Raw genomic sequence first — 24883 nt, forward strand, 5'->3', positions numbered from 1 at the left:
GGAACAATGGTACAGTAAAAACCTTTGGGACAGGTGACCTACTCCTCCCGGTCCCGTTTAGGCTTATGCACGTGACGCATCACCAGCTGCAAGGGTTAAGGAATGTGCGGCTACAGACAGGGGGGGAAGAACATTGCTAACCAAGTCTTGTGATAACATTAGGACAACTGCCTAATGCCTCCACCAATATAGAGTATCACTTCTTGTTAAAGGAAAATCTACATCTACAATCTGGCATCTACCCTGGAGTTAGACAAGAAGCTACATACCCTTTTTCTTCTCTGTGCATGCAGTAGGAGTAGGAAGACACGCACCATTAGCCTAGCTTAGCATCAGTCACTGGAAGTAGGTTCCTCCATTAGCCTAGTTCCAAACGTCTTCCTACTCCTACTGCATGCACAGAGAAGAAAAATGTATCTTCTTGTCTAACTCCAGGGTAGATGGCAAATAAGCTAATTTCCAAAATGTTGGAGTTTTCCTTTAAAGAAGCAGTATTTTGAGTATTAATAACTAACAAGAGTACCTACGCTGAAATAGGTATTTAAATAATTTATCTAGAGGCTTACCTTCTAAATTATTTGACTTTAAGACAATGTTTAAGATTTTTTTTCTCAAAAGTAATTTGCGAATCCAATTTATTCATAACTTAGGAAGAAATACAAGACAAAAATTAAGAATAATCTTTTTTAAATATATATTTTTTTTAAATTGTGAATACCAACATTTCTTTTTTTTCTGGAAAAATTTCACTTGAGAAGAAATGTGTACTTAAGATAGTTTTGTGAATCTGGCTCATTCTGGGATCAGAATGTCAATGGGATATTTTCCAAAGCTAAAACTACAAGTTGTGGGGGTCCCTCAAGGGAGTGTCCTAGGGCCACTCTTTTTATTATTATTATTATTATTATTATTATTATTATTATTATTATTATTATTATTATTATTATTATTATTATTATTATTATTATTATTATTATTATTATTATTATTATTGTTTTTTTTTTTTTTTTTTTTTTTTTTTTTTTTTTAATGATATATTAATGACCTGAAGGCTGCCTGTTCATCTGACCTTTTTCTTTATACAGACGATTCAGCTTTTCTCATGTCAGATAAAGGTTTAGCAGTTGTGAAAAGTCTTTGAGTGAGGAGCTTCAAAGTGTTCGGACTTGACCCATCCCGTCATCCTTCCGCCCAAGGGCAGCCGGGAGCAGACATGGGTTGCGGCGTGGGGCCGCACCCGGGGACCAATCCAAGTGCTCCTGTCTGTCTTCGTCAGGGACACGACAGCGTTAGCTGCATGTTTTTAGATTGGGTTTATCTCTTTTTCTAGAGGGAATCGAACCCAGGACCCTCTTGCTGTGACAGTCTTAACCACTACACCACGTGTCGCATGAGGGGAGGCCATGGCTCTGAAAGCCCTCACTAAAATCAGCCAAAAGACAATTATTGGCAAGAAAATAAGCGTTGTTGGACAGATCAACATTAAAGTTGTTAGCCAGAGCATTAGTTCAATGCCATTTTGACTATGCCTCTACCTCCTGGTTCAATAGTACACCATAGCGCATCAAAAACAAACGTCAGAACAAACTTCCCAAAACAAATTCATCAGGGTTGTGTTAAAGTTCCCTCCCCATACTCATCTTGACTCAGTATATTTTCAACAATTAAATTGGCTTCCAATTGAAAAACTAGTCATACAAATCAAGTTGGGACTTACCAATACAAATTTTCCTAATGAGGTCCCCAAATATCTATCCAACTACTTTAATAGCTTCAGAGACGATCACAACTATCTATGCAACAAGAGGCGGCTCAACAGATTCTTATCATTTTTAGATCCAAGAGTTCAATGGGCAAAGATTTTTATACATGGCTGCAATTGAATGTAATAAATGTCTAGTATCTCTGGAACTCATTGAAGCAGAGAGACATTTTGTCAAATAGATCTATCTATCTCTTCCTGGGCTTTTTCTTGGTTTTGGAGTCAAGGATCAGCTGAGACTGACACTTCAGCGCCTCTCGAGAGATGATGTCGGCCTCGTCCTCTTCACTGTCTTCATCATCTGAGACAGATGAGGGAAATGGTTTGAGAGAGAAATAGATTGATAGATCAAGACAAGTGTCTGTGTGTGTGTGTGTGTGTGTGTGTGTGTGTGTGTGTGTGTGTGTGTGCGTGCGTGCGTGCGTGCGTGTGTGTGTGTCAACTAACCGTCAAAAGGGTCTAGCTTCTGGTCCTCGGGCAGTTTGATGCGGGTGTTGCAATCGGGTAACTTCCCCATGATTCTGGAAATGAACTACACAGATACACACAAAAATATGCACAATCACACACAAACCCACCAAACCACCACAATCTTTTCAACTTTCTTTTGCTTTCTGCTAAAAAAGAAAAGAAAAAAAAGAAAAAGGAGTTCTTTAATAATTTTTGGATTGTGCAGTGATGAGTAGGGTAGGAAAAGGCATCAAATATGAAGTGGAAGATTTTGCCATATTGCATGGGTGCATTCCACCTGAGCAGACTGGCTAACGTAAAAAGAAAAAGAAGCCAGGCCAACTCCCCTACTTATTACCAAATCACTATCAGTCTGGAGTTACATGAACTACTGAGATTATACAGAACACATAGCAGTCAATGTCATTTGTAAATGACAGACGTTGTTACGTCACAACAATCTTGTCTACAGGTACAATCAGATATGGTATGGCAGCAGTAAAGGTGCCGTTGTGCATTTTGTAATCAAGAACAAACATTTTAGTTGGTTTACACAACTTTCCATTTTCCAGGAGAGATAAGCTACGCAAGCGTGATGGCATGGCTGAATATCATGCATCTCATTTTGGCTGGTTACTCTTAGTAAACATGGTGCTCAGGCTCTGGTAACATGACAGGTGACTGGATGATTTAACGCTACAGTTTAAAGATGCTACAATGACACCTACCAGTGGAAGCTCACATCTGTAAACCCTGACGGATGGGATTGTTCCTCATTATATATGCAATGATACTGTACATGCTAGTGTGCCAAACTACATCACAGGCATGATTGACAGACATATAGCCCAGTCACCAACCACATGCTGGTCATGTTTTGTACTAGAAACACAACACCATAGTAGTGGCACTGGCTGAACATTCCCATTAAAATGCAGCTCCATTTTACTGTTACTGTAGCTCCAGTCAGTGCCAGGCTCACTCTCACCTCCTCGTCCTCCATCTCCTTCATGATGGCAGCCTGGTCCTTCCCCTCAAGCTCCTTGTGCAGCAGCTGCAGCTTCAGCTCACACTGAGACAGAAGCTCCACCACAAGCTCCCCACAGTCCGGGGACAGCTGTGCCCCTGTCCCCTCAGCCTGGGGAAGCTGTGCCCCTGTCCCCTCAGCCAGGGGAAGCTGTGCCCCTGTCCCCTCAGCCTGGGGAAGCTGTGCCCCTGTCCCCTCAGCCTGGGGAAGCTGTGCCCCTGTCCCCTCAGCCTGGGGAAGAAGGATGGTGGATGGGTGGATGGATTTTGAAGGTGGGTGGATGGGTGGATGGATAGATAGATAGATAGATAGATAGATAGATAGATAGATAGATAGATAGATAGATAGATAGATAGATAGATAGATAGATAGATAGATAGATAGATAGATAGATAGATAGATAGATAGATAGATAGATAGATAGATAGATAGATAGATAGATAGATAGATAGATAGATAGATAGATAGATAGATAGATAGATAGATAGATAGATAGATAGATAGATAGATAGATAGATAGATAGATAGATAGATAGATAGATAGATAGATAGATAGATAGATAGATAGATAGATAGATAGATAGATAGATAGATAGATAGATAGATAGATAGATAGATAGATAGATAGATAGATAGATAGATAGATAGATAGATAGATAGATAGATAGATAGATAGATAGATAGATAGATAGATAGATAGATAGATAGATAGATAGATAGATAGATAGATAGATAGATAGATAGATAGATAGATAGATAGATAGATAGATAGATAGATAGATAGATAGATAGATAGATAGATAGATAGATAGATAGATAGATAGATAGATAGATAGATAGATAGATAGATAGATAGATAGATAGATAGATAGATAGATAGATAGATAGATAGATAGATAGATAGATAGATAGATAGATAGATAGATAGATAGATAGATAGATAGATAGATAGATAGATAGATAGATAGATAGATAGATAGATAGATAGATAGATAGATAGATAGATAGATAGATAGATAGATAGATAGATAGATAGATAGATAGATAGATAGATAGATAGATAGATAGATAGATAGATAGATAGATAGATAGATAGATAGATAGATAGATAGATAGATAGATAGATAGATAGATAGATAGATAGATAGATAGATAGATAGATAGATAGATAGATAGATAGATAGATAGATAGATAGATAGATAGATAGATAGATAGATAGATGGGTGGGTGGAGGGATGCAAGGACAGTTGTGTGGAGAGAATTATGACACATCTCCTACTAGAGCTGGGCAACATGGAAACACATGGATCACAATATTCAGAAGGTTTTTGACACCTTTATACAGTATATCATACTAAGATCTGCTCAGGTGTAAAAAGAAAAACACATATCACATTGGGTTGCAGGGTAATGATATATTATTCAATTGATAATAATAATTTTTACTTTTATCATTTACTTTTTTATCATTAAACGAATCATTAAACAGAATTGTGTATCATGACTCACATTATCGAAATATTGTATCCCATGGTACGATAACACAGACAGATGACAAACAATAAATATGGGTATATTAGTCGACCCTACTTTCCTACCAGTTTGATATGCTGATGAATATGGATATAATACCAGCTCTACCTTCCTACCAGTTTGATATGCTGATGAATATGGATATAATACCAGCTCTACCTTCCTACCAGTTTGATATGCTGATGAATATGGATATAATACCAGCTCTACTTTCCTACCAGTTTGATATGCTGATAAATATGGATATACCAGTTTGATCTCTTCTAGGTGGTATATTACCAGTGAGATATTCTGCAGCTTCTCTGCTAGGTGGTATATTACCAGTGTTGGGCAAGTTACTTTTAAAAAGTAACTAGTTACAGTTACTAGTTACTTCTTCCAAAAAGTAACTAAATTACATACTCAGTTACAAATTATAAAAGTAACTAGTTACTTCAGAAAGTAACTATTGCGTTACTTTCAAGATTTTTTTTTACATAAACAACATACACAAATCTAAACTATTTGAATGTTGCTGTGGGACAAAGTGAGACTAGCCTCCAATCAAATGCCATGTATGTAGCTATTATAATTACTATGTTTACATAGTGGATCATACAAATACAAACACAATAGATGTTTTGGAACTTTTGATATGTATTGCCCCTCAACAGGCCACAACTGGGCAACATTAAATTATGCTTGTTAAGCACTATACCAAAAATAAATAACAAATATATACTGATTGATTGAACATTTTAATTAACAGATTGCAGAATGGGTACAGTACAGTACGGCTCAATACACACAATTGTTAAGGGGATGCAGACCAGAGAAAGACTTTCATCTTGTTTACATCAGGGTCCCCCATTTTCAATTCATGACATTTATGACATACACAACATACAGATATAAGAATCTAATCGAATCATCTAAACTAATCTAATCATGACATTTAAGACATGCATGACATACAGATATATATATATCTCTGAGCACCAGACTGTGCTATTAAACCAGGAAGTGCAGCACTATGTTGATAAGGCTGTCAGCAGTAGAGCCACTACTGTAGTGCCTTGCGCTGCAACACAACAAGAGTGAACAAAAAACGCTCATGGACCCGCGGTCTGTCGTTGACTGCTCGCTTGTGTTGTTCGTTGGATTAGTTTTGGATTATTTGGGCTTGCCAAACAAACTATCAAAACGTACACTACACGGACCCGCGGTCTCACGCTGACTGAGTCGCTTGTGTTGACGCTGTGTCAGACTCTGGATGCTTTCGAAACACCCGCCCACCTCTACCTCTGATTGGCTTACCATGACATTTTACTCAACCTCAGCCAATCGCGCACTGCCCACTAACCAGGAAGAACAGTATGCCTCTCAGCGCAGAGATCTGTCTGATGAAAGAAACAGGTTCAATCATAGTAACGCGCCGCATTTTTTGGCAGTAACGGTAACAGCGTTATTAAGATGGGAAGAGTAATCCGTTAGATTACTCGTTACTGAAAAAACGAACGCTGTTAGTAACGCCGTTACTTATAACGCCGTTATTCCCATCACTGTATATTACCAGTGAGATATGATGCAGCTTCTCTGCTAGGTGGTACATTACCAGTGTGATATGCTGCAGCTTCTCTGCTAGGTGGTACATTACCAGTGTGATATGCTGCAGCTTCTCTGCTAGGTGGTACATTACCAGTGTAGTGTCCTGCAGCTTCTCTGCTAGGTGGTACATTACCAGTGTGATATGCTGCAGCTTCTCTGCTAGGTGGTACATTACCAGTGAGATATGCTGCAGCTTCTCTGCTAGGTGGTACATTACCAGTGTAGTGTCCTGCAGCTTCTCTGCTAGGTGGTACATTACCAGTGAGATATGCTGCAGCTTCCCTGCTAGGTGGTACATTACCAGTGTAGTGTCCTGCAGCTTCTCTGCTAGGTGGTACATTACCAGTGTAGTGTCCTGCAGCTTCTCTGCTAGGTGGTACATTACCAGTGTAGTGTCCTGCAGCTTCTCTGCTAGGTGGTACATTACCAGTGAGATATGCTGCAGCTTCTCTGCTAGGTGGTACATTACCAGTGAGATATGCTGCAGCTTCTCTGCTAGGTGGTACATTACCAGTGAGATATGCTGCAGCTTCTCTGCTAGGTGGTACATTACCAGTGTAGTGTCCTGCAGCTTCTCTGCTAGGTGGTACATTACCAGTGAGATATGCTGCAGCTTCTCTGCTAGGTGGTACATTACCAGTGAGATATGCTGCAGCTTCTCTGCTAGGTGGTACATTACCAGTGAGATATGCTGCAGCTTCTCTGCTAGGTGGTACATTACCAGTGAGATATGCTGCAGCTTCTCTGCTAGGTGGTACATTACCAGTGAGATATGCTGCAGCTTCTCTGCTAGGTGGTCCACTCCAGCGCCGACAGTGCTGAGGGTTCTAAGCAGCCAGTCCAGATGTTCCTTGGCTGCGTCACAGCGCTCCTGCTCGGCCTGCAGGTGCTGCTCACATTCCTCCAGCATCTGTTGACGGCTGTTGAACAGGAATGGAGGAAGGATAGAGAGAGAGAGAGGGATAGAGAGACATCACACAATTACTAGCTGCCAATGAAGATCATTTCAAGGCCCATAATCATCCAGATTCTTGTATGAGCACTGCTGCCGATTATAACCAGCTAGGCCTTTCAAACCATAGTGAACTAGAATGGGTGCTCATTGTAGCACATATGTCCATGGCATGCTATAGTTGGTAATAAATATTTCCCACCAATGAATGAAGGACGTTCTGGCATGTACAGTGTACACATACTGTATGTTTTATGTCGTCTCTAGTGGCCTTTTCAGGATGTGTGTGAGTCACAAGTGCTTTCATGCAGTGTGTGGTTTTCATTGAGATTGATGTGTCTTTAGCATACACAAGTTGTTTCCAATAGAAAATACTGGCATTCACGTTAGGTAGTCCACAGTTCAAAACCAAAACTCTGACTGCCAAACCAGAAGTCTGCGAATCATGTTATGATTTCTCAAAACGCAACTGAGTAACACTAGTTGGTTATGATTACAATTAACACTGATTTCAATGGTGAAATCCTTTAGACACAATATATCATGCTGCTTTACGATTTGTAACAAACAGCTCATCCCTCACACATCACTGGGTATTGTATGAATTGTCAGGTCAGTCATCCCTGGCCATAAGAAGACATACCGGTACATTGGTATTTGTTTGCATACAAAGCTATCCTGGGGCAGCGACCAACTTACATAAGCACTTTACTCATTCAACAAAGAGGTGGACATTACAATCTGAGATTACAAAATGATATATCATGTTCTCACTGTTAGAACTGAATTTGGGAAACATGCGTTCAGCTATACTACTCCATTCTCCTGGAACCCATTACAGAAGGATTTGAAGCTAGAGTCCCTCATTGGAATTGATCATTCTAAAGAAGGAAATGCACGCCTGCTTGCCATGGAGTGCTCATGTTTTCATTGACATGTGAAGATATTTTCTAAATGTTTTAGTATTTGTGTTTTGGCTGGTGTCTTTTTTAAATATATATATATATATCTACAGCATCTTGCAGTAGTATCTGTGGCAGCATTTGAAGCCGTTGTTGTTGTTGTTGCCCTCTGGTGGTAAAAAGGTTTGATTGATTGATTGATTGAAAACGTTATTAACAGATTGCAGAATGGGTACAGTACAGTACAGCTCAATACATACAATTGTTAAGGGGATGCAGACCAGAGAAAGACTTTCGTCTTGTTTACATCAGGGTCCCCCATTTTCAATTCATCATAACATATATGACATACACGACATACAGATAGACAGTACTGCTGCATCTATACATTTATGACATACCAGACACCATACCAGACTTGTACCACAACTACACAAAGGACTACATGAAAATCAATAGAGAATGCTGGAAATTAATTCCCCAAAAATACTTCCCGTTGCCAGATGTGAAACATATTCCCACAGGCTCAGCCTTCCACGGACATATTGAGCTGGGTTAGAGGTAGGTGTAGACCAATATATCTGGCTACTGATATATTGGGAAGATATTGACCTTTTTAGTAAAAAGCTTACTGGTAAAGGGGTTAAATATTGCTATAAAGTTAAGCAATATTTTGGCAGGCTAAATTGTAAGGCTAGAGCATAGAAATATGTGACCCGCTGGCCTCATATCGGAAAATCAGATCGCAAGAAATGTTTATTATTATAAAAAGTGTTCCCCATATTATCACAGTTTGAATGTTTAAGAACATAATTACTGTAACAGCTAACAGTTATAGTATCTCTAAATAGTAAAAACAGTAAAAGTTTGGGGGCAGAGTCACATTTACATTACAATCACATGAGTGGTTTTGTTGGCTAATTGTCACTGGTCTTTGTTCTCGAGTTTCTGTTGACGCCCATAAAAAGCAATTTTTTGTGTTGAAATTGCGACTATGCACCAGGCTATTAAAAAAAATCAACTATCAAATGAAGATAATGGCTGTTATAATGTTAAGGGACATCCCATAGCGGGATAGGCCGCACCACCAACCCACGCACATGATATAATAATAACAATATAATAATAATAATAATAATAATAATAATAATAATAATAATAATAATAATAATAATAATAATAGGCTACACGTTTTATGTCTAATTAAAATAACATGCAAGTTCCAATGCTTGTTGAACATATAGCTTTGTCTTTTTGCCATTTTATTATAAAACCAGAGACAAACGCCTCTCTCTATTCTCCCTTACGCGCGCAACCATTGTGTGTCTGTCTCACGGCCCGATCTGCGGAGCGCACTGGACTATCGAGAAATGATAGGAATTTTACATAGACAATATTCAATATTCTATGCCTTACTTCCGCACACTGCCGCACTGATACTGTACACTTTACATTTTAACGGAGGGGAGAATCTCCTGATTCTTTATCCCAAATGGTTCCAAAGATATGTAATGTTTTGCAAAACATGTCTAGTGTTGTGTGGGCACAACACTTGGCTTTAGATGGTTAATCTCGAGTTAAAATAATATGCAATGTGAGAAAACGCGAAACCTACCAACCCGCGGGAATATCGCTCAGTCTAACTCTCATTTGTCGCATGAATTGAACAGAGGCTAACCACATGATATAATAATAATAATAATAATAATAATAATAATAATAATAATAATAATAATAATAATAATAATAATAATAATAATAATAATAATAAATAATAATAATAATAATAATAGGCTACATGTTTAATGTCTAATTAAAATAATATGCAACATGAGAAGATTGGAGATTCAGAACACACTGCGTCTATTCTATTCTATAAAATAATCCATAATGCAGTGAAGTTGCATTATGAAACCCACCCAGAGGGTCGTGACTCGTGAGGACGCCAGAAAAATCATCGGGTGTTCACTGTAATCCCATCAAAGCACTGGAGTGGTGTTCACTGTAATCCCATCAGGAGCACTGGAGTGGTGTTCACTGTAATCCCATCAGGAGCACTGGAGTGGTGTTCACTGTAATCCCATCAGGAGCACTGGAGTGGTGTTCACTGTAATCCCATCAGGAGCACTGGAGTGGTGTTCACTGTAATCCCATCTAAGCACTGGAGTGGTGTTCACTGTAATCCCATCTAAACACTGGAGTGGTGTTCACTGTAATCCCATCTAAGCACTGGAGTGGTGTTCACTGTAATCCCATCTAAGCACTGGAGTGGTGTTCACTGTAATCCCATCTAAGCACTGGAGTGGTGTTCACTGTAATCCCATCTAAGCACTGGAGTGGTGTTCACTGTAATCCCATCAGGAGCACTGGAGTGGTGTTCACTGTAATCCCATCAGGAGCACTGGAGTGGTGTTCACTGTAATCCCATCAGGAGCACTGGAGTGGTGTTCACTGTAATCCCATCAGGAGCACTGGAGTGGTGTTCACTGTAATCCCGTCAGGAGTGATTTTCCTATTGTTGTTTTCATTCGGACAGGGGTGAAATGACCATATAGGGAGCCCATGATGCTAAATGCTGTGCAAAATAACTTTTACCACCTGAGGTAGTAATCACGAGACTTGATTGATTGATTGAACATTTTATTAACAGATTGCAGAATGGGTACAATACAGTACGGCTCAATACACACAATTGTTAGGGGGATGCAGACCAGAGAAAGACTTTCGTCTTGTTTACATCAGGGTCCGCCATTTTCAATTCATAACATACTGGCCACCACCTGTATTACTAACGCTGTCAGCTGAGCCCGGGCACACCAGCACATAAAACCTCTTTGCCCCCAATTCATACCAAGGAGCATGTAAACCCAATTCGCTTCTGGTTGCAAGTGTATCTCACATCAATCCCTAGGTCAAAGTCCAAATAGGTTCCAACTTTGACATGCACATTTGCGTGACTCGCCGATGCTCAACCGACGCCGCCGCAGCAGCTGTGGAGCAGCGCATGTGACTGACTGAACTATAGAGGAAACATCACACATCCTGTGTGGTCTATTCTAACCCCCTAGCAGGGCGAGGACACACAGCATGGTCAAAATGTGACGACAGGATGGGGGCATGTAGGGAGGGAGGGATGTTCTGACCTGGAGAGTTGAGTCTCCCCGGAGAACTTCATGACCTGGAACTGGTGGTGCAGACGCTCCTTTTCCTCCTTCAGCTGCACCAGGACCCCCTCCTTCTCCACCTTCATACCCTCCAGGTGTCTGTGAGTCTCCCCCTGAGAGATGAACCGCTCTACTATGTCCTACACACACACACACACACACACACACACACACACACACACACACACACACACACACACACAGTTTATGAATGGATAGTGGATTAATGGAGAAACACATTGAACTATTGGTGATGAATTCTCTAATCATATGAAGACCAAAAACTGCTAAGAATGATTGGTGCTTATTCTTCCCCTGCACGCTAACCAAGCTCCTGACCTGATGGACTCTACTAGACTCTTCCGTGTGTTATGTTGTGTTGTGCTGTATTTATGTATTTATTGCTAGGAAGGGGGGGGGGGGGGGGTAAATGTATCCATGTTCCTGTTTCATGTATATCTAGAGCTTCAACCACTCTGTACCGAATACCAGCAACCTGGTTGTGTGTGGTAATAAAAGTATCTTGTATCTTGTATCCACCCATCCGTCCGTCCATCCCTACCCGTATGTCAGAGACTCCAGTGGCCTCCTTGATGCGTCGGAAGGCCTCCTCGAAGGTGGAGATGGTCTTGTCCTCCTCCCCCAACAGCCTGGTGGTGCTGCGCTGGGCCTCGCTGCCCAGCTCGTCTGGCTGCATGGGCGCCCGCTGAACCTTGGGGGACCAGGCCAGAACCTCTCAGTCCTAGAGACTCAAATTGATCTATCTCAAGCCTGCCCTCTTTTCCTGATCCTCCAATCACAACTGTTGTTTCCCTCAATGGGGATTTAGCTACTTTTAGCTACTGCAATAGCTGCCTGTTAACACTTTCAATGCCGGCCGTGTTCTCCTTTTTACCCCCTTGAATGCCGCCATCCACTTCAATGTTAGCGTTAAAAGCGCATAATCTATGTTTTCAATTATGGCTATGTGTCTAATCTGCCCGTCGCTTATCAATGACTTGTTTGCAGTCAACATTGTCGAAACAGATTTTTTTTTTATCGGTTCATATCCTTTTTATAGCATTTCGAAAAGCTATCGTTTTCTCGAAAATTTCCGGAAAATAGAAAGATTCCCTCATAAACTGCATTTATTGGAATATTCTCGAATACACTAGACATGTTGTCATTTGTCGGCCTATTTATGAATAGTTTTCAAATAAACGCTAGATTATCGATAGTATATGTGTACTTATGCACGCTATAGAAGCGAGCTGAGAAATCGATTACTTCATTTCCTCAACATCACACACACACACACACATACGGGACACGCTGAGATATAGGTCAAAACAGCTCCGATTACCCCAAGACTGGTAACATAGATTCCTTACCTTAGATCAGATGTTCTCCAAAAAGATTATTCCAATTCCTGATCGCCATTCCAAATATCGATCACGTTTATTGATTGATTATTGGCTGCTGTAAATATAAATTCCATATATATTTCCATCTCGCGATCATTTCCCTCTTGATCAGACGGCTCGCCAGCATAGTGGAACCAGTAGGCTCCCCCCACACACATCCACCACACATCCACCAGTATAATCGAATGGCCTGCAGTTACACAGGGATAGACGTTAGGGGGCGGTATTTTCCCATCGGAGCTCCTAGAGGGGCTGCTGTACCAACGGGAGACTCGGTTGATGAAATATGAATTCAGATCGCTAATAAAAAAATAAAACGACAATTTGCGTCGTCGCCCCTCAACGGGGGGCATGAAATACCGACATAACACGTCGTCTGCACTCAAAGTGTTAAATGTAAAGACAAGGCTTTGATATGATATTCATCATTTTATTTTCCAATCACTAGAACTGAAATTAAATGTTAATTTCAATAAAGTTCTTGTTATCAATATCTATATCTCTCTCTCTATATATCTCTCTCTCATATATATATATATATATATATATATATATATCTCTCTCTCTCTCTCTCTCTCTCGCTCTCTCTCTCTCTCTCTCTCTCTCGCTCTCTCTCTCTCTCTCTCTCTATATATATATATATATATATATATATATATATTAGGGATGTCCCGATCACGTGATTTTCAGAAGATCGGGATCGGAGAAAAAAAAATCGGGATTATTTTATTCAACAAACATGACCATGTTCACGTCTTAAACTCATACTGAGGCCTTCGTTCTGGTTTTAAATTGCATATCATCATTCATTTATTTATTGTCACACAGAGCAGAAGAATTTTGCCAAAACAAACGCATTTCCTTTGATTTAATTATACATCAAATGATTTATGTCAAGGATGAGGGACATCCAATAGTTGTAGAACTTGCAGTCACCAGATTTTTACAGACGATGGCGCCATTGCTCTCATGAAGCAGCAGGTTGGAGGCGGAGTTTTTAGATTACTCCAGTTACAATGCCTCGCTTGAATGAAGTTAACTTTTCACCTGGATAACGTCAACATTCAGGGTGAATATGATGTGAGAAATTGGGATGGGAAAAAATATATATATATATATTTTTATAACATTTTTTTTGATCGGATCGGGAAAGATCGGTATCGGTAGATACTCAAAATCACATGATCGGGAGCAAAAAGATTTGATCGGGACATCCCTATATATATCTTTCCATTCATTATTTCATGAGTGAGTGGCATTTACCTCTACATAGTAAGATCATAGTGAGATAGGGCAATTGACTCAATCTAAAACCCCACCCTTTTTTCTTGATCCTCCAATTACAACTGTTGCTTCCCTCGGACAAGAGGACGATGCTTGAGTTAGGTCAATTAGGTCTAAGGTGGTAGGCTAACATAGTGGTTCTACAGTGATACAAGAATGGTGTCTCATGTCTGGTCTCTAGGTGTAGGGACAGCACAGCACACTGTACGCATGGTCAATGGTAAATGCAGAGGGCCAAATAAGAATGACCATTAACACATTGGGTGCCAACGACGAGAAATCTCGTTGTTGGCCGCCATGCGTTGAGTGCTAATGATGAGAAATCTCGTTATTTAATCGTTATTTCTTTTATTAGCGATATCCATACATTTTTCATCCATCCAGCCTCACGTTATCATTGGGACTGGCTCTGAGCTCGAAAAGGGCAAATACCACCCCCTATCGTCTCCCGGATGGTATTGCACCCATTGGAATGGAGTCAATGGGAATGCATCAGAAAAAAAAACTCCGGGCTCCACATTTTACTTCTGAGGCAAGTAACCTGAGACTATTGCATCCACTGAGGGAACTGGAAGAAGCATCGATTATGTGTTTCGAGGTATAACGTTGGATCAATAAACGCAATCGATATTTGGAATGGCGATCAGGAATTAGATTAATCTTTTTGCAGAACATCTGATGTGAGGTAAGGACTTTATTTGACCAGTATTGGGTTAATCAGAGTTTTTTTTCACAGCGTTCACAATGTGTATCCTATGTGTGTATGTGTAACGTTAGCGCCAGGCAGGGCATAGATAATCGATTTTTCAGCCCGCTTCTCTAGCGTGCATAAGTACACATATACTATCGATAATCTAGCGTTTATTTGAAAACGATTCATAAATAGGCAGAAAAATTACAACGTGTTTTGTGTATTCCAGTAAAGAGCTATTTTCTCGGATTTTTCTGGAATCACTAGAAATCTTCAAAACTATACTCATATTCAAAACGGTATAAAACGGAAATGTACTGATGAGAAAACAATCCGTTTCGTACATGTTGACTGCAAGCAAGTCATTGATAAGCGACGGGTGTATTAGACACATAGCCATAATTTAAGATATAGTTTATGCGTTCGCAAATGTGCTCGTCCTCTCATTGACTAAAGCGCTGGCCCTCAAGCGATAAATCGCGCACCTCCTGCTGGCAACCAATGTGTTAATGATGATTGATTGATGATCATTTTCAAATCTAAAAGCATTACAGAAATGTATGTTAACTCCACGACATCTGCTATATATAATATAAATACAATAGATATACAGATATCACAGTAAATTTCGCAGAGTAAATTTTACTCAAACGGAGTACATTTTACTCAAACTGAGTAACATTTTTACTTGTTTGAGTAAAATGTACTCAATGAGTAAAATTTACTCTGCGAAATGTACAGTGTACCGCCACAGGGAACCCACCCTTCTATCATGCTTTTCAGTCTGGGCTTTGCGCTCCTCCACCTGTTTCCTGTAACGGGACATAACACGCTCTCTCTCCTTACGCTCCTTATAGAGCAACTCCTCCTGCTGCTGCAGCTCTGTCTGGGGGAGGGAAGGACGAGGGGAGGGAGACAGAGAGAGGGAGCAGGAGAGAGAGAAAGAGAGAGGGAGCAGGAGAGAGAAGGGGAGAGGGAGCGGGAGAGAGAGGGAGCAGGAGAGAGAGAAAGAGAGAGGGAGCAGGAGAGAGAGAAAGATAGATGGAACAGGAGAGAAAGGGGGAGGGAGCAGGAGAGAGAGAAGGAGAGAGGGAGCAGGAGAGAGAAAGAGAGAGGGAGCAGGAGAGAGAGAGATTAGTAGTTTCAAGGATAATGATGCCCATAAAACGTATCAACAATTATGAGCTCAGCGTTCATACAAATGACAACATTCATACCAACGACCGTGGTTGTGATGTTAATAGTGTCCCTGGTGGAGAATGTAGTGAACTACCTTGGCAGTGTCCTTAGAGAGCTGGGCATCATTGTTCATGACCTTCAGGCTCCGAAGCTCTTCTCTGTGCTTAAGGATCTCCGCTTCCAGGTGGTCCAACTGCCCCGGGTAGCCCAGGCTCTCCACCTGTGGGTGGGCAATGCCATTACAAGGAGGACGGGGGCTGATGAAGCCAGCTGGAGATTTGACGTTACCCACTACCTACACACTACTATGCAATTGGCAATTAACCATAACAGGGTTACCTAAGTACAAAAACATAGGTATATATTAAGAAATAAAAAATAAAGGGCGGCTACGTGGCGTAGTGGGCAAGGCGCTCACCACGGAATCTGGAGACGCTGGGCTTGCCTGTTCGAGCCCAGCGCTCCACATTTGCTTTCAGTTTAGCTGGTCGTCCGTACTAATACACATTGGCCGTATTAGGGGGTGGGAAACTGATGGGTGGGGATCGGGCGTTGTGGACAGCGACTCCTACAGGTCGGTTGGTGCGCCTGCGCAGTGGAATCAGGAAGTGTCGGGGGCAGCGTGAGCCTCCCACGCGTTACTCCTCGCCACTGAGAGATCGAGCTGCGCAGGTGAAAAGATGCGACTGCTGTTACCTCAAGTACCGGAGGGGACTTGTGCTATGTATGACTTAGTCCACATTGCAGCCGGCTTGTGGGAGGCAAGAAACAGCGTTCGTGACAGGGGAGGGTTGAATTGGATGATACGAAATTGGGATGGGAGAAAATATAGAAAAAAGGGAGAAAAAGTGGATAAAAAAATAAATAAATAAAAAATAAAACATCTTAGCCCTTTCACTACCACACTACCAAAGGGTTAACCCTTTCACAACCACACTACAGAAGGTTAACCCTTTCACTACCACACTACAGACGGTTAACCCTTTCACAACCACACTACAGAAGGTTAACCCTTTCACTACCACACTACCGACGGTTACTGCGACAATACAGCAGGTTAACCCTTTCACTGCCACACGACAAAGGGTTAACCCTTTCACAACCACACTACAGAAGGTTAACCCTTTCACTACCACACTACAGACGGTTAGTGTGGTAGTGAAAGGGTTAACCTTCTGTAGTGTGGTAGTGAAAGGTTAATCTTCTGTAGTGTGGTAGTGAAAGGGTTAGTGAGGGAACACAGGACAAAGCAGACACCAGGGTGACCCAGGTGACAGGAGCTACCAGTACGGAAGTCCCTCTACAACAGTCTACATCAACTTCGCATTCCAGTGGGTCTAACACAGTCTTATAGCACAGGGATTTCACCTGGATTTAGCACTCATGCGTCATGACTAGAGCACCCACTGTGAGAATGACCACCAGCACACTGTGTGTACACAAAACACTCGTGGTATGAAAGTACCACAGCTCTCATATGGGCGTGTGATGTAATGTCAAGCAGGTAATGGACTTGTGGGATTTTTGTTCAGTAAATAGTGACCAGAATTTTGATGAAAACAAGTTCAGAAACAAAATGGCCGATATGTATATATAGCGATTTAGAGTGTGAAATGTCGTACTCTGTATGCTACGGAAGCGGGAAGCGTATTGCTGCCACACCAGAAACAGAAAAAAATATCAGTATCACGTTATAACGTGAAACGTTTTATGTTAAAACAATAAGTTATCACGTTAAAACATAAAACATTTCAATATAGTATATTGTTATAACAAGAAAAGATTCTTGTTATAATGTGATACGTTTGTATGTCATAATAACGTGAAAATATATTGTTATAACAATAAACGTTTCAGGTTATAACTTGATACTGATCATTTTTGTCTGTTTCTGGTGTGGCAGCAATACGCTTCCGTAGTATGCTGCACTTACCTGCAGGTGGTTTTTGAGTTTGAGATAGCAACTTGTGATGTGCTCTGCCTCCTGGCACTTGAACTGGGCCTTCTCCAAACTGTTCTCCAACATTCGCAGTTTCTGGACACACACACACATACAGAGACGCACACACATATGTACACAATACATAATATACAGAAAAAAAAGGACACATATACAATTATACACACATACATGCACACACAACACAGACCCACACACATTTTAAATGCTTTTTCCACCAATTGAATTATATTTTCAATATTTCAGGAATTCAACATGGTTTTGAGAACATTTAAGGCTGGAGCCTTGCTTCCGCCAAAAGGCTTGGCTACCTATCACAGCTGAAACTGAACAGGATCTTGCTAGTTGTTTTTTTGGTTCTTTTCTGTCACAATTTTTAAACCATTAAGAGCACGTTTATCAACATGTCTACCAGGGCATAATGTCATAATGTCAAAATGCAGATGCACACACGCACGCTGTTTTGGACTTCTCTGATATGAACATACACAGTTGTGTATTTTTTGGACATTTCAAATTTGGATAGAAAGTGACAGTACATACAGTATATCATCACTATATTTGTCACAATGTTCAGTACAGTATGGTGCATGTGTGTGTGAGTGAGTGAGTGAGTGAGTGAGTGAGTGAGTGAGTGAGTGAGTGAGTGAGTGAGTGAGTGAGTGAGTGAGTGTGTGTGTGAGTGAGTGAGTGAGTGAGTGAGTGAGTGAGTGTGTGTGTGTGTGTGTGCGTGCGTGCGTGCGTGTGCGTGGGAGAATATTGTATATTATTTGTGTGTGTGTGTGTGGAGACTGTGTTTATGAAGTTGGGACTGATCTGTATTTTGTGCACATGTGTGATTGCGTGTATGGTGTATGTATCGGAGTCTGAGAGCTGCCCACCATGGCTGCCTCCTCCCTCTTGTGAGTGTGGGCGTCAGCAGACAGTGCTCCCTTGCTGCCCACTGGCTTCAGTTTCTCATACTGAAGCTGCAACTCCTCCAGGCGCTGGCGACGGGTCTTGGTGGCATGTCTCATCGCATCCAGGCGCTTCTTTTTTATCAGCACCCCGTGTTCCAGCGCTGCGAGGGCTGTCTGAAGAAGGGTGTAGGGTGATGTATGGGTTTAGAATAGTTATATACTAGGCTGGGGACTCCCAGCTGTTACCCCTGGTAGAATGTAAGAGGCCCTACAACCTATTTCCTATAATACCAATGATGTCGTTATTTGGTTCCTTTCTGGAGTTCTTTCTCAACACAATCCTTGCTGTGCTCCATGGCTCCGGCTAGTTTACCACACGCCACTGGGGCGACAATGGCTCAGGAGGTAGAGCAGTCGTCTGGTAATCCGGAGGTTATCGGTTTGACTCCTGCTCCTCCCGGGCAGCGTGTCGAAATGTCCTTGAGCAAGACACTTGACCCCTAACTGCTCCTGGTGAACAGGTTGGCACCTCGCATGGTTGCCTCCGCCGTCTGTGTGTGAATGTGTGAGTGAATGGGTAAAATGTGAGGAACAAATTGTAAAGCACTGTATAAATGCAGCCATTCTATTACCATTACAAAACAAATGCAAAGTGAGGGGGCCATTCTTCAGTACAAAAGCCTTAAAGAACTTTTTTTTTTTTGGTGGGTCAAATTACTTTATATTAGTTTTGTGGCTAATTAAGGAGGAGCTGGTTATCCTGTATGAAGTACAGCATGGATTGTGCTGAGAAACGATTCTACCCTTCAACATCATCATCAAAATTCTGAACTTATCGTACCCTTTAAGACTGAATTGTATGACTGAGTGTGCTGCATGAACCTATGTTCAAACTAATCTTTCTCAAACATTCCACTCATTGTCTTAACTTCTCCATGACAGTGACTAGTGACACTTGAGGACCCCTGGGAATTTCCAGACTCCATCTTGAGATTGGTGTATATAGGGAGTCATGCTCACAACTGAACATAATCATGTGTGTGTGTGTGTGATTTATCTTACCTTCCCTGACATGTTGCGGTAGGCATCCTTCTCTGAACCTCTATTATGAAACGCTTGTTTGATGACATGCTCGTCGCCCTGGTAAGACCAAAACAAATAAACATAGACTTGCGACAGTGAAACACAGAGTAGATGTAAAACACTGTAAAACTGAGAATCGAACACAAGACCAGTGTGGGGACTGACTGCACATTCAAAAATACTCACGGCACTAGTCTCTGCCAACTTTCTGTGCAGCCTCTTGTTGTCCTGCCTGAGCTGGATGATAGAGTCCTTGTTCTTCTTGATGGTGGACTGAGCGCTCTCATAATAAGCGCTTTTGTCCCCCTCTGGTGCATGAAGTTGTAATTACACATATTATAACGTTAGTTCATGTTAAAGGATAACGAATGCTAGTGGGAAATCAATGGGATTTTTCACCATTCTCTGAAAAGTCACAATATTAGGAATCCTGGTTTGAACATCGGTAATATTACCGATACGAATGTGCTTCTTTCAGAGAAAACCAACGCACGGAAATGGTCCGTGAGACGACTAATTATGGTCCGTGACTTCTTAAAATGGGTAACGTTAAGTTATTGGCTTATATCCCGCTCGTAGTCATGTACCGATTCAAAACAGAAACGTATTCATTAAAATACGAACTAGTTGCCTGGACAGACAACGTTAGCTAGACACAGTAACAGGCTTCCTCAGCCTACGTTACTCACCAAGTAGTTTAATCTTCCGCTGCATTTCTGTTATTTGGTCGTGGGTGGGCTTAATAGCCTCGGCATTGAATGGCATTTTAAATGTCTGTTATATTTACTGCAAATAGCTAAGAAATACAAGTGTGTCACATTTCAGTCCTGGCCTGGCGTTAACCAGAGGTTCTGAAAGCAACTAGACCACCGATGTTGCTTAGCAACCAGTACACTTTCCACCAAGTCGAGGCTCGGGCGCACGGTGTCGTCAATATGTAACTTTAGTGGACTGGACCAGTGGCGTCGTTAGCCCTGGGCTTCCGGGGCTTTAGCCCCGGATGTTTTTCTCCTAGCCCCGGATCTAAAAAAAAATTGTTTACATTTTTTTTTTTTTTTTACTTTTTTTTTTTTTTTTATGTCAGCATCCCCATTGTCTGTGCTGAATGTTTGTTAGTGTTTGGTATTTTTTGTTGGTTTTTAGTACTTTTAAACATTTTTAGTAAGTAGTTTTCATTTGATCCTATAATTCTTTCATTCACCGATTTGTGGACTTTTTTTTTAGTGTCCTGAAAGGCGCCTTATAAATCAAATGCATTATTATTATTATTATCATCCAGGAGGGAAAAGACACTTTGGATAGTAGGGACTGCATCTCTGCCTGTCCTGACCAGGAAACACTTTGCAACTGTGATCTCCTCTGGCAATAGTTGGATATTGTAATGTGTGGCGAGGGGTTGCAGCAATTCCACTGAGAGAAACTGGTCTGAGGCTGGATAACATGCCTGTATGCCTCTCATAAATTGTTATCCAACTCATGAGAACCTGCTCTCAAGCTCTTGCAGCATTCTGTCGACGACTGGATAGAACAGTCTCTGTCTCAGCTGATCTCCTGAGCTGAGGTCTGAGCTTGTGCCACAAGATGACTCAACTACATACTCGTCCATCCTTTTCTGCTTCCTCCTTTGGCTGGTAGTATGTTCCTCAATCCAAAGGCCATTACATATGGCCTTTGTCCTGTCATACATGTCCACTGCCATCTCTGATGTGCGATAACCTTTGAGTGTGTCCTGCACTGTGCTTTTAAATAGTACAGATATTGAAGATGTGCACTTTAACGCAGCAGCACCTGGAGCCATCCATACCCATGTCCAGTGTCCTATAATAAGCTTTAATCGAACCTCGGATAGTCCGGTTGGTTTGGGGTGGTGTGAAAGCTCATTCACTCTTGCAAGTGAACCCTGCTGCGGTTCATTTGAGATGTGAATGCAAAGCGGACCAAAGGCAGGAAAAGACCCAAAAATCGAATCTTTTTTTAATGAGAAGACTGAAACATATGTATATAATGAAACACACAATAGTTTTTTTTCGATTGCCTAAGCATGATTTTGAAAACGGGGCCCGGTGTTTCAAAACACACAATTAGCACAACCACACACACAATTATCAGAACACCTCAGATCCTTTGCTAAATTAAACACTTGTCAAAACCATACACTAATTTTGTTACCATATGAAACACACGTTACATAATGACTTAATTCTGTTTGAACCAGTTACACACACTGCTGTGCTTAACCTAAAACACATTTAGCAATTCTACTTCTCAGTGATTAGAGTACTGTAAGTGAAGTACGCAGATAATGTGCAAATATACAATAAATTCACCAAACACTACACAAGACCAATGCTGTAGACTGATGAAAATATAATTTATTTATCTACATATACCCAAATCAATGATGCAGACTGATGAAAAAAATAAAATGTTCTCTCCATATAACCAAATCAGTCAACATTTCAACATGGAGAATCACAACAATACATGTCCCAGTTTTCATGCTACTATGTGCATAACACTGTAAGCTCAGCAAATATCAGACAAACATAAAATACTGTATCCAGTACAGGTTAAAATTACAGTAACACAATTTTTTTTTTGAAAAAATGTAAACAGAAAATACTAGACATTATCTCTTTGCCTAGCTGGATCTGGCAAGATAATTTTTTGTTGTGATTCTCCATGTTGACTGATTTGGGAAAATGGGAGAAAATGTATATTTTCATCAGTCTGCATCATTGGTTGTCTTGTGTAGTGTTTGGTGAATGTATTGTATATTTTCACGTTCTCTGTGTACAGTACTTCACTCTCCTTCCATTTTGGTTGAAGACAGGTGAACTCACCTGCTGCATTTTTATAGTGCTTAAACCTGATTGTGTATCTACAATTAACTGTGTTTTTATTTTGTTATTGGTGTATATGTGTATGTATGTACAGTATATGTATATATATTATATGTATATATATGTGTATATATGTATATTTGTACTCCTGTTGGGGCTTCTTGGACCAGATCAATGTTTTATCTGGCTAAATAAATAAATAAATAAGAAACTGATGATTTGGTCCTGTTAACTTTGAATTTTCTAGGGACTGCCCATATCCCTCTCATGGACCTGGACCTCACTTTGAGAACCTCTAATGATTCTAGTTATTCAGTATTCATCTCTAATTAATCTAAAATTGCGTATTTCTGTGCTTAAAAAAAAAGAAAAAAAAAAAAGAAAAAAAAGGGGGGGGGGGGGGGGGGGTGACCCCCCCCTCCACCCCCCTGGGCTGAAGCCCCCAATGTTTTCTAACCCTAAAAACGCCCCTGGACTGGACGCCTATATTCGAATACCAACCGTTTTGTGCGTTTTGCGAATCTGATTGGCCACTGACGTTTCTGGTCATGTGACATGTGCACCAATCGTGTGATGGCAAGTTCTTTCGACGGTTAAGCTTAGGCACTCTTTCGAAGTTGGTTAAGGTTAGAGTTTGTCTTAGAGCAGGGCGATAGAACGCCAGCCCTGATTCCAAACTCTAACCTTAACCAACTTCGAAAGAGTAGCCTAAGCTTAACCAGTGATAAACTAGGCGTTAGGTAGTTTGCAGGCTGTTCGACACGGAAATGGGCAAAGACACAGCTCGTCACGCGATTGGGCGCACATGTCACATGACCAGAAACGTCAGTGGCCAATCAGATTCGCAAAACGCACAAAACGGTTGGTATTCGAATAGACGCTGACTGGACACGTAAAGAAAATCTAGAATATCTATATGTTTCGGTTGGGCTGTCCTCAAAGATAGCAAATGGTGATACTTAAATTGAGTCATCAAACACTTAACAATCACGTTATTTTGTCATCTGAATAGTCAGTGCCCCCCCCCCCCCCCCCCCCAACACACACAGGCCAAGACTACTCACACGAAAGAGGTCCAAACTTTATTAGGTTATTATTTACAAAGTTAAACTGTGTTTACAAACCCAACTTCGGCACATTTCTCAAAGAGACAATAACAACTTGTAATATGGATACAAAAAATGCATTTAAAAATGGCCAAGTAAAACACATTTTGGTGAGTGTAAGGCTGTATGGTTAGGCCTTCAGGCTTTAAAACATAACATTGCTTTGGTAAGTTAATTTACAACAGTGCAATATGCAATATGCTTAACATCAATAATGCATTAAAAATTGTCATAAAACTGGTGACATCATAAAAAGATAATGGACCCTTCAAAACCTATACACAAGCTTCATAAACTTCAGGAATTGGCCCAAGTTGTAAACACATAACAATTTACAATAATATCAAATGAAAACAGTCACAAAATACACAAACAATTATGAAGTACGTCAATATTTTAAATGAACTGTTATTTCTTTAACTGTAACACAAGCTCCCATATGCCTTCTGGAATAACATCACCCTCCTTGGCTGTATACAGGCATAGGCACAACAAAATACAAAACAAACAATGCCATAGAAACTAAATGCATGAATTCAAAATTAATGTAACTTTTACTGTAATACTCCATTTGTGACAAAGGTCTTTCTCACCTACAGTGACACCAATATTAGTGCACTATACACAGAATAGTCACGACTATTGTGGTTTTGTTCCCTCTGTCATACACAAACAACACACAAGACACATGCACGCAAACACAAACTTAAGACACATGGGTTGCTTAATGGCGATAACTACAAGCACACACACACTCAAGACAAGGGTTATTCCACGGTTTTGGTGTCATCGTTGGACTTCTTGAGGATGGTGAGCAGGTTCTTGGACATGAAGTATGGCCTCTGCTCTGTCCCATCATTGCGTTCCAGGTCCTCCACTATGACACGAACAGAGGGAGATGAGAGAGCAGACTGACCTGGGCCCATATTCACAAAGCTCCACACAGTACGAGTGCTGATCTGCGGTCAGTGAACAGGAACACTAGTCTCCTTATTCAAACTAATAGACACTGAAGCTGACTCAGATCAGTTCCTAGTAAAACTGAGTTCCTCAGATC

General features: G+C 40.9%; 2 protein-coding genes across 3 annotated transcripts in view; both read right to left on the minus strand.

Annotated features, from left to right (window-relative positions):
- Positions 1–1200: 1200 nt before the first annotated feature.
- odad3 (outer dynein arm docking complex subunit 3) lies at positions 1201–20662 on the minus strand. Its single transcript, XM_084318375.1, has 13 exons — positions 20567–20662; positions 20064–20185; positions 19857–19934; positions 18777–18968; positions 17869–17970; positions 16030–16155; positions 15520–15642; positions 11941–12084; positions 11358–11518; positions 7124–7280; positions 3201–3470; positions 2210–2294; positions 1201–2063 (listed from the first exon to the last, which is right to left on the minus strand). Exons 1-13 carry the CDS (start codon positions 20640–20642, stop codon positions 1951–1953), a joined length of 1749 nt encoding a protein of 582 aa, XP_084174501.1. The 5' UTR covers positions 20643–20662; the 3' UTR covers positions 1201–1950.
- Positions 20663–23799: 3137 nt separating this feature from the next.
- slc44a2 (solute carrier family 44 member 2 (CTL2 blood group)) overlaps positions 23800–24883 on the minus strand; it is a 64246-nt gene continuing 63162 nt past the window's right edge. For both annotated transcript variants that reach the window (XM_084317908.1, XM_084317909.1), the window contains exon 22: positions 23800–24703. In XM_084317908.1, the coding sequence (XP_084174034.1) occupies positions 24594–24703 (110 nt within the window). In that variant the 3' untranslated portion in view covers positions 23800–24593. The remainder of the gene's footprint in view (positions 24704–24883) is intronic.

This window comes from Notolepis coatsorum (genome assembly GCF_963971535.1).
Source record: "Notolepis coatsorum genome assembly, chromosome: 7".
Lineage (NCBI taxonomy): Eukaryota > Metazoa > Chordata > Actinopteri > Aulopiformes > Paralepididae > Notolepis > Notolepis coatsorum.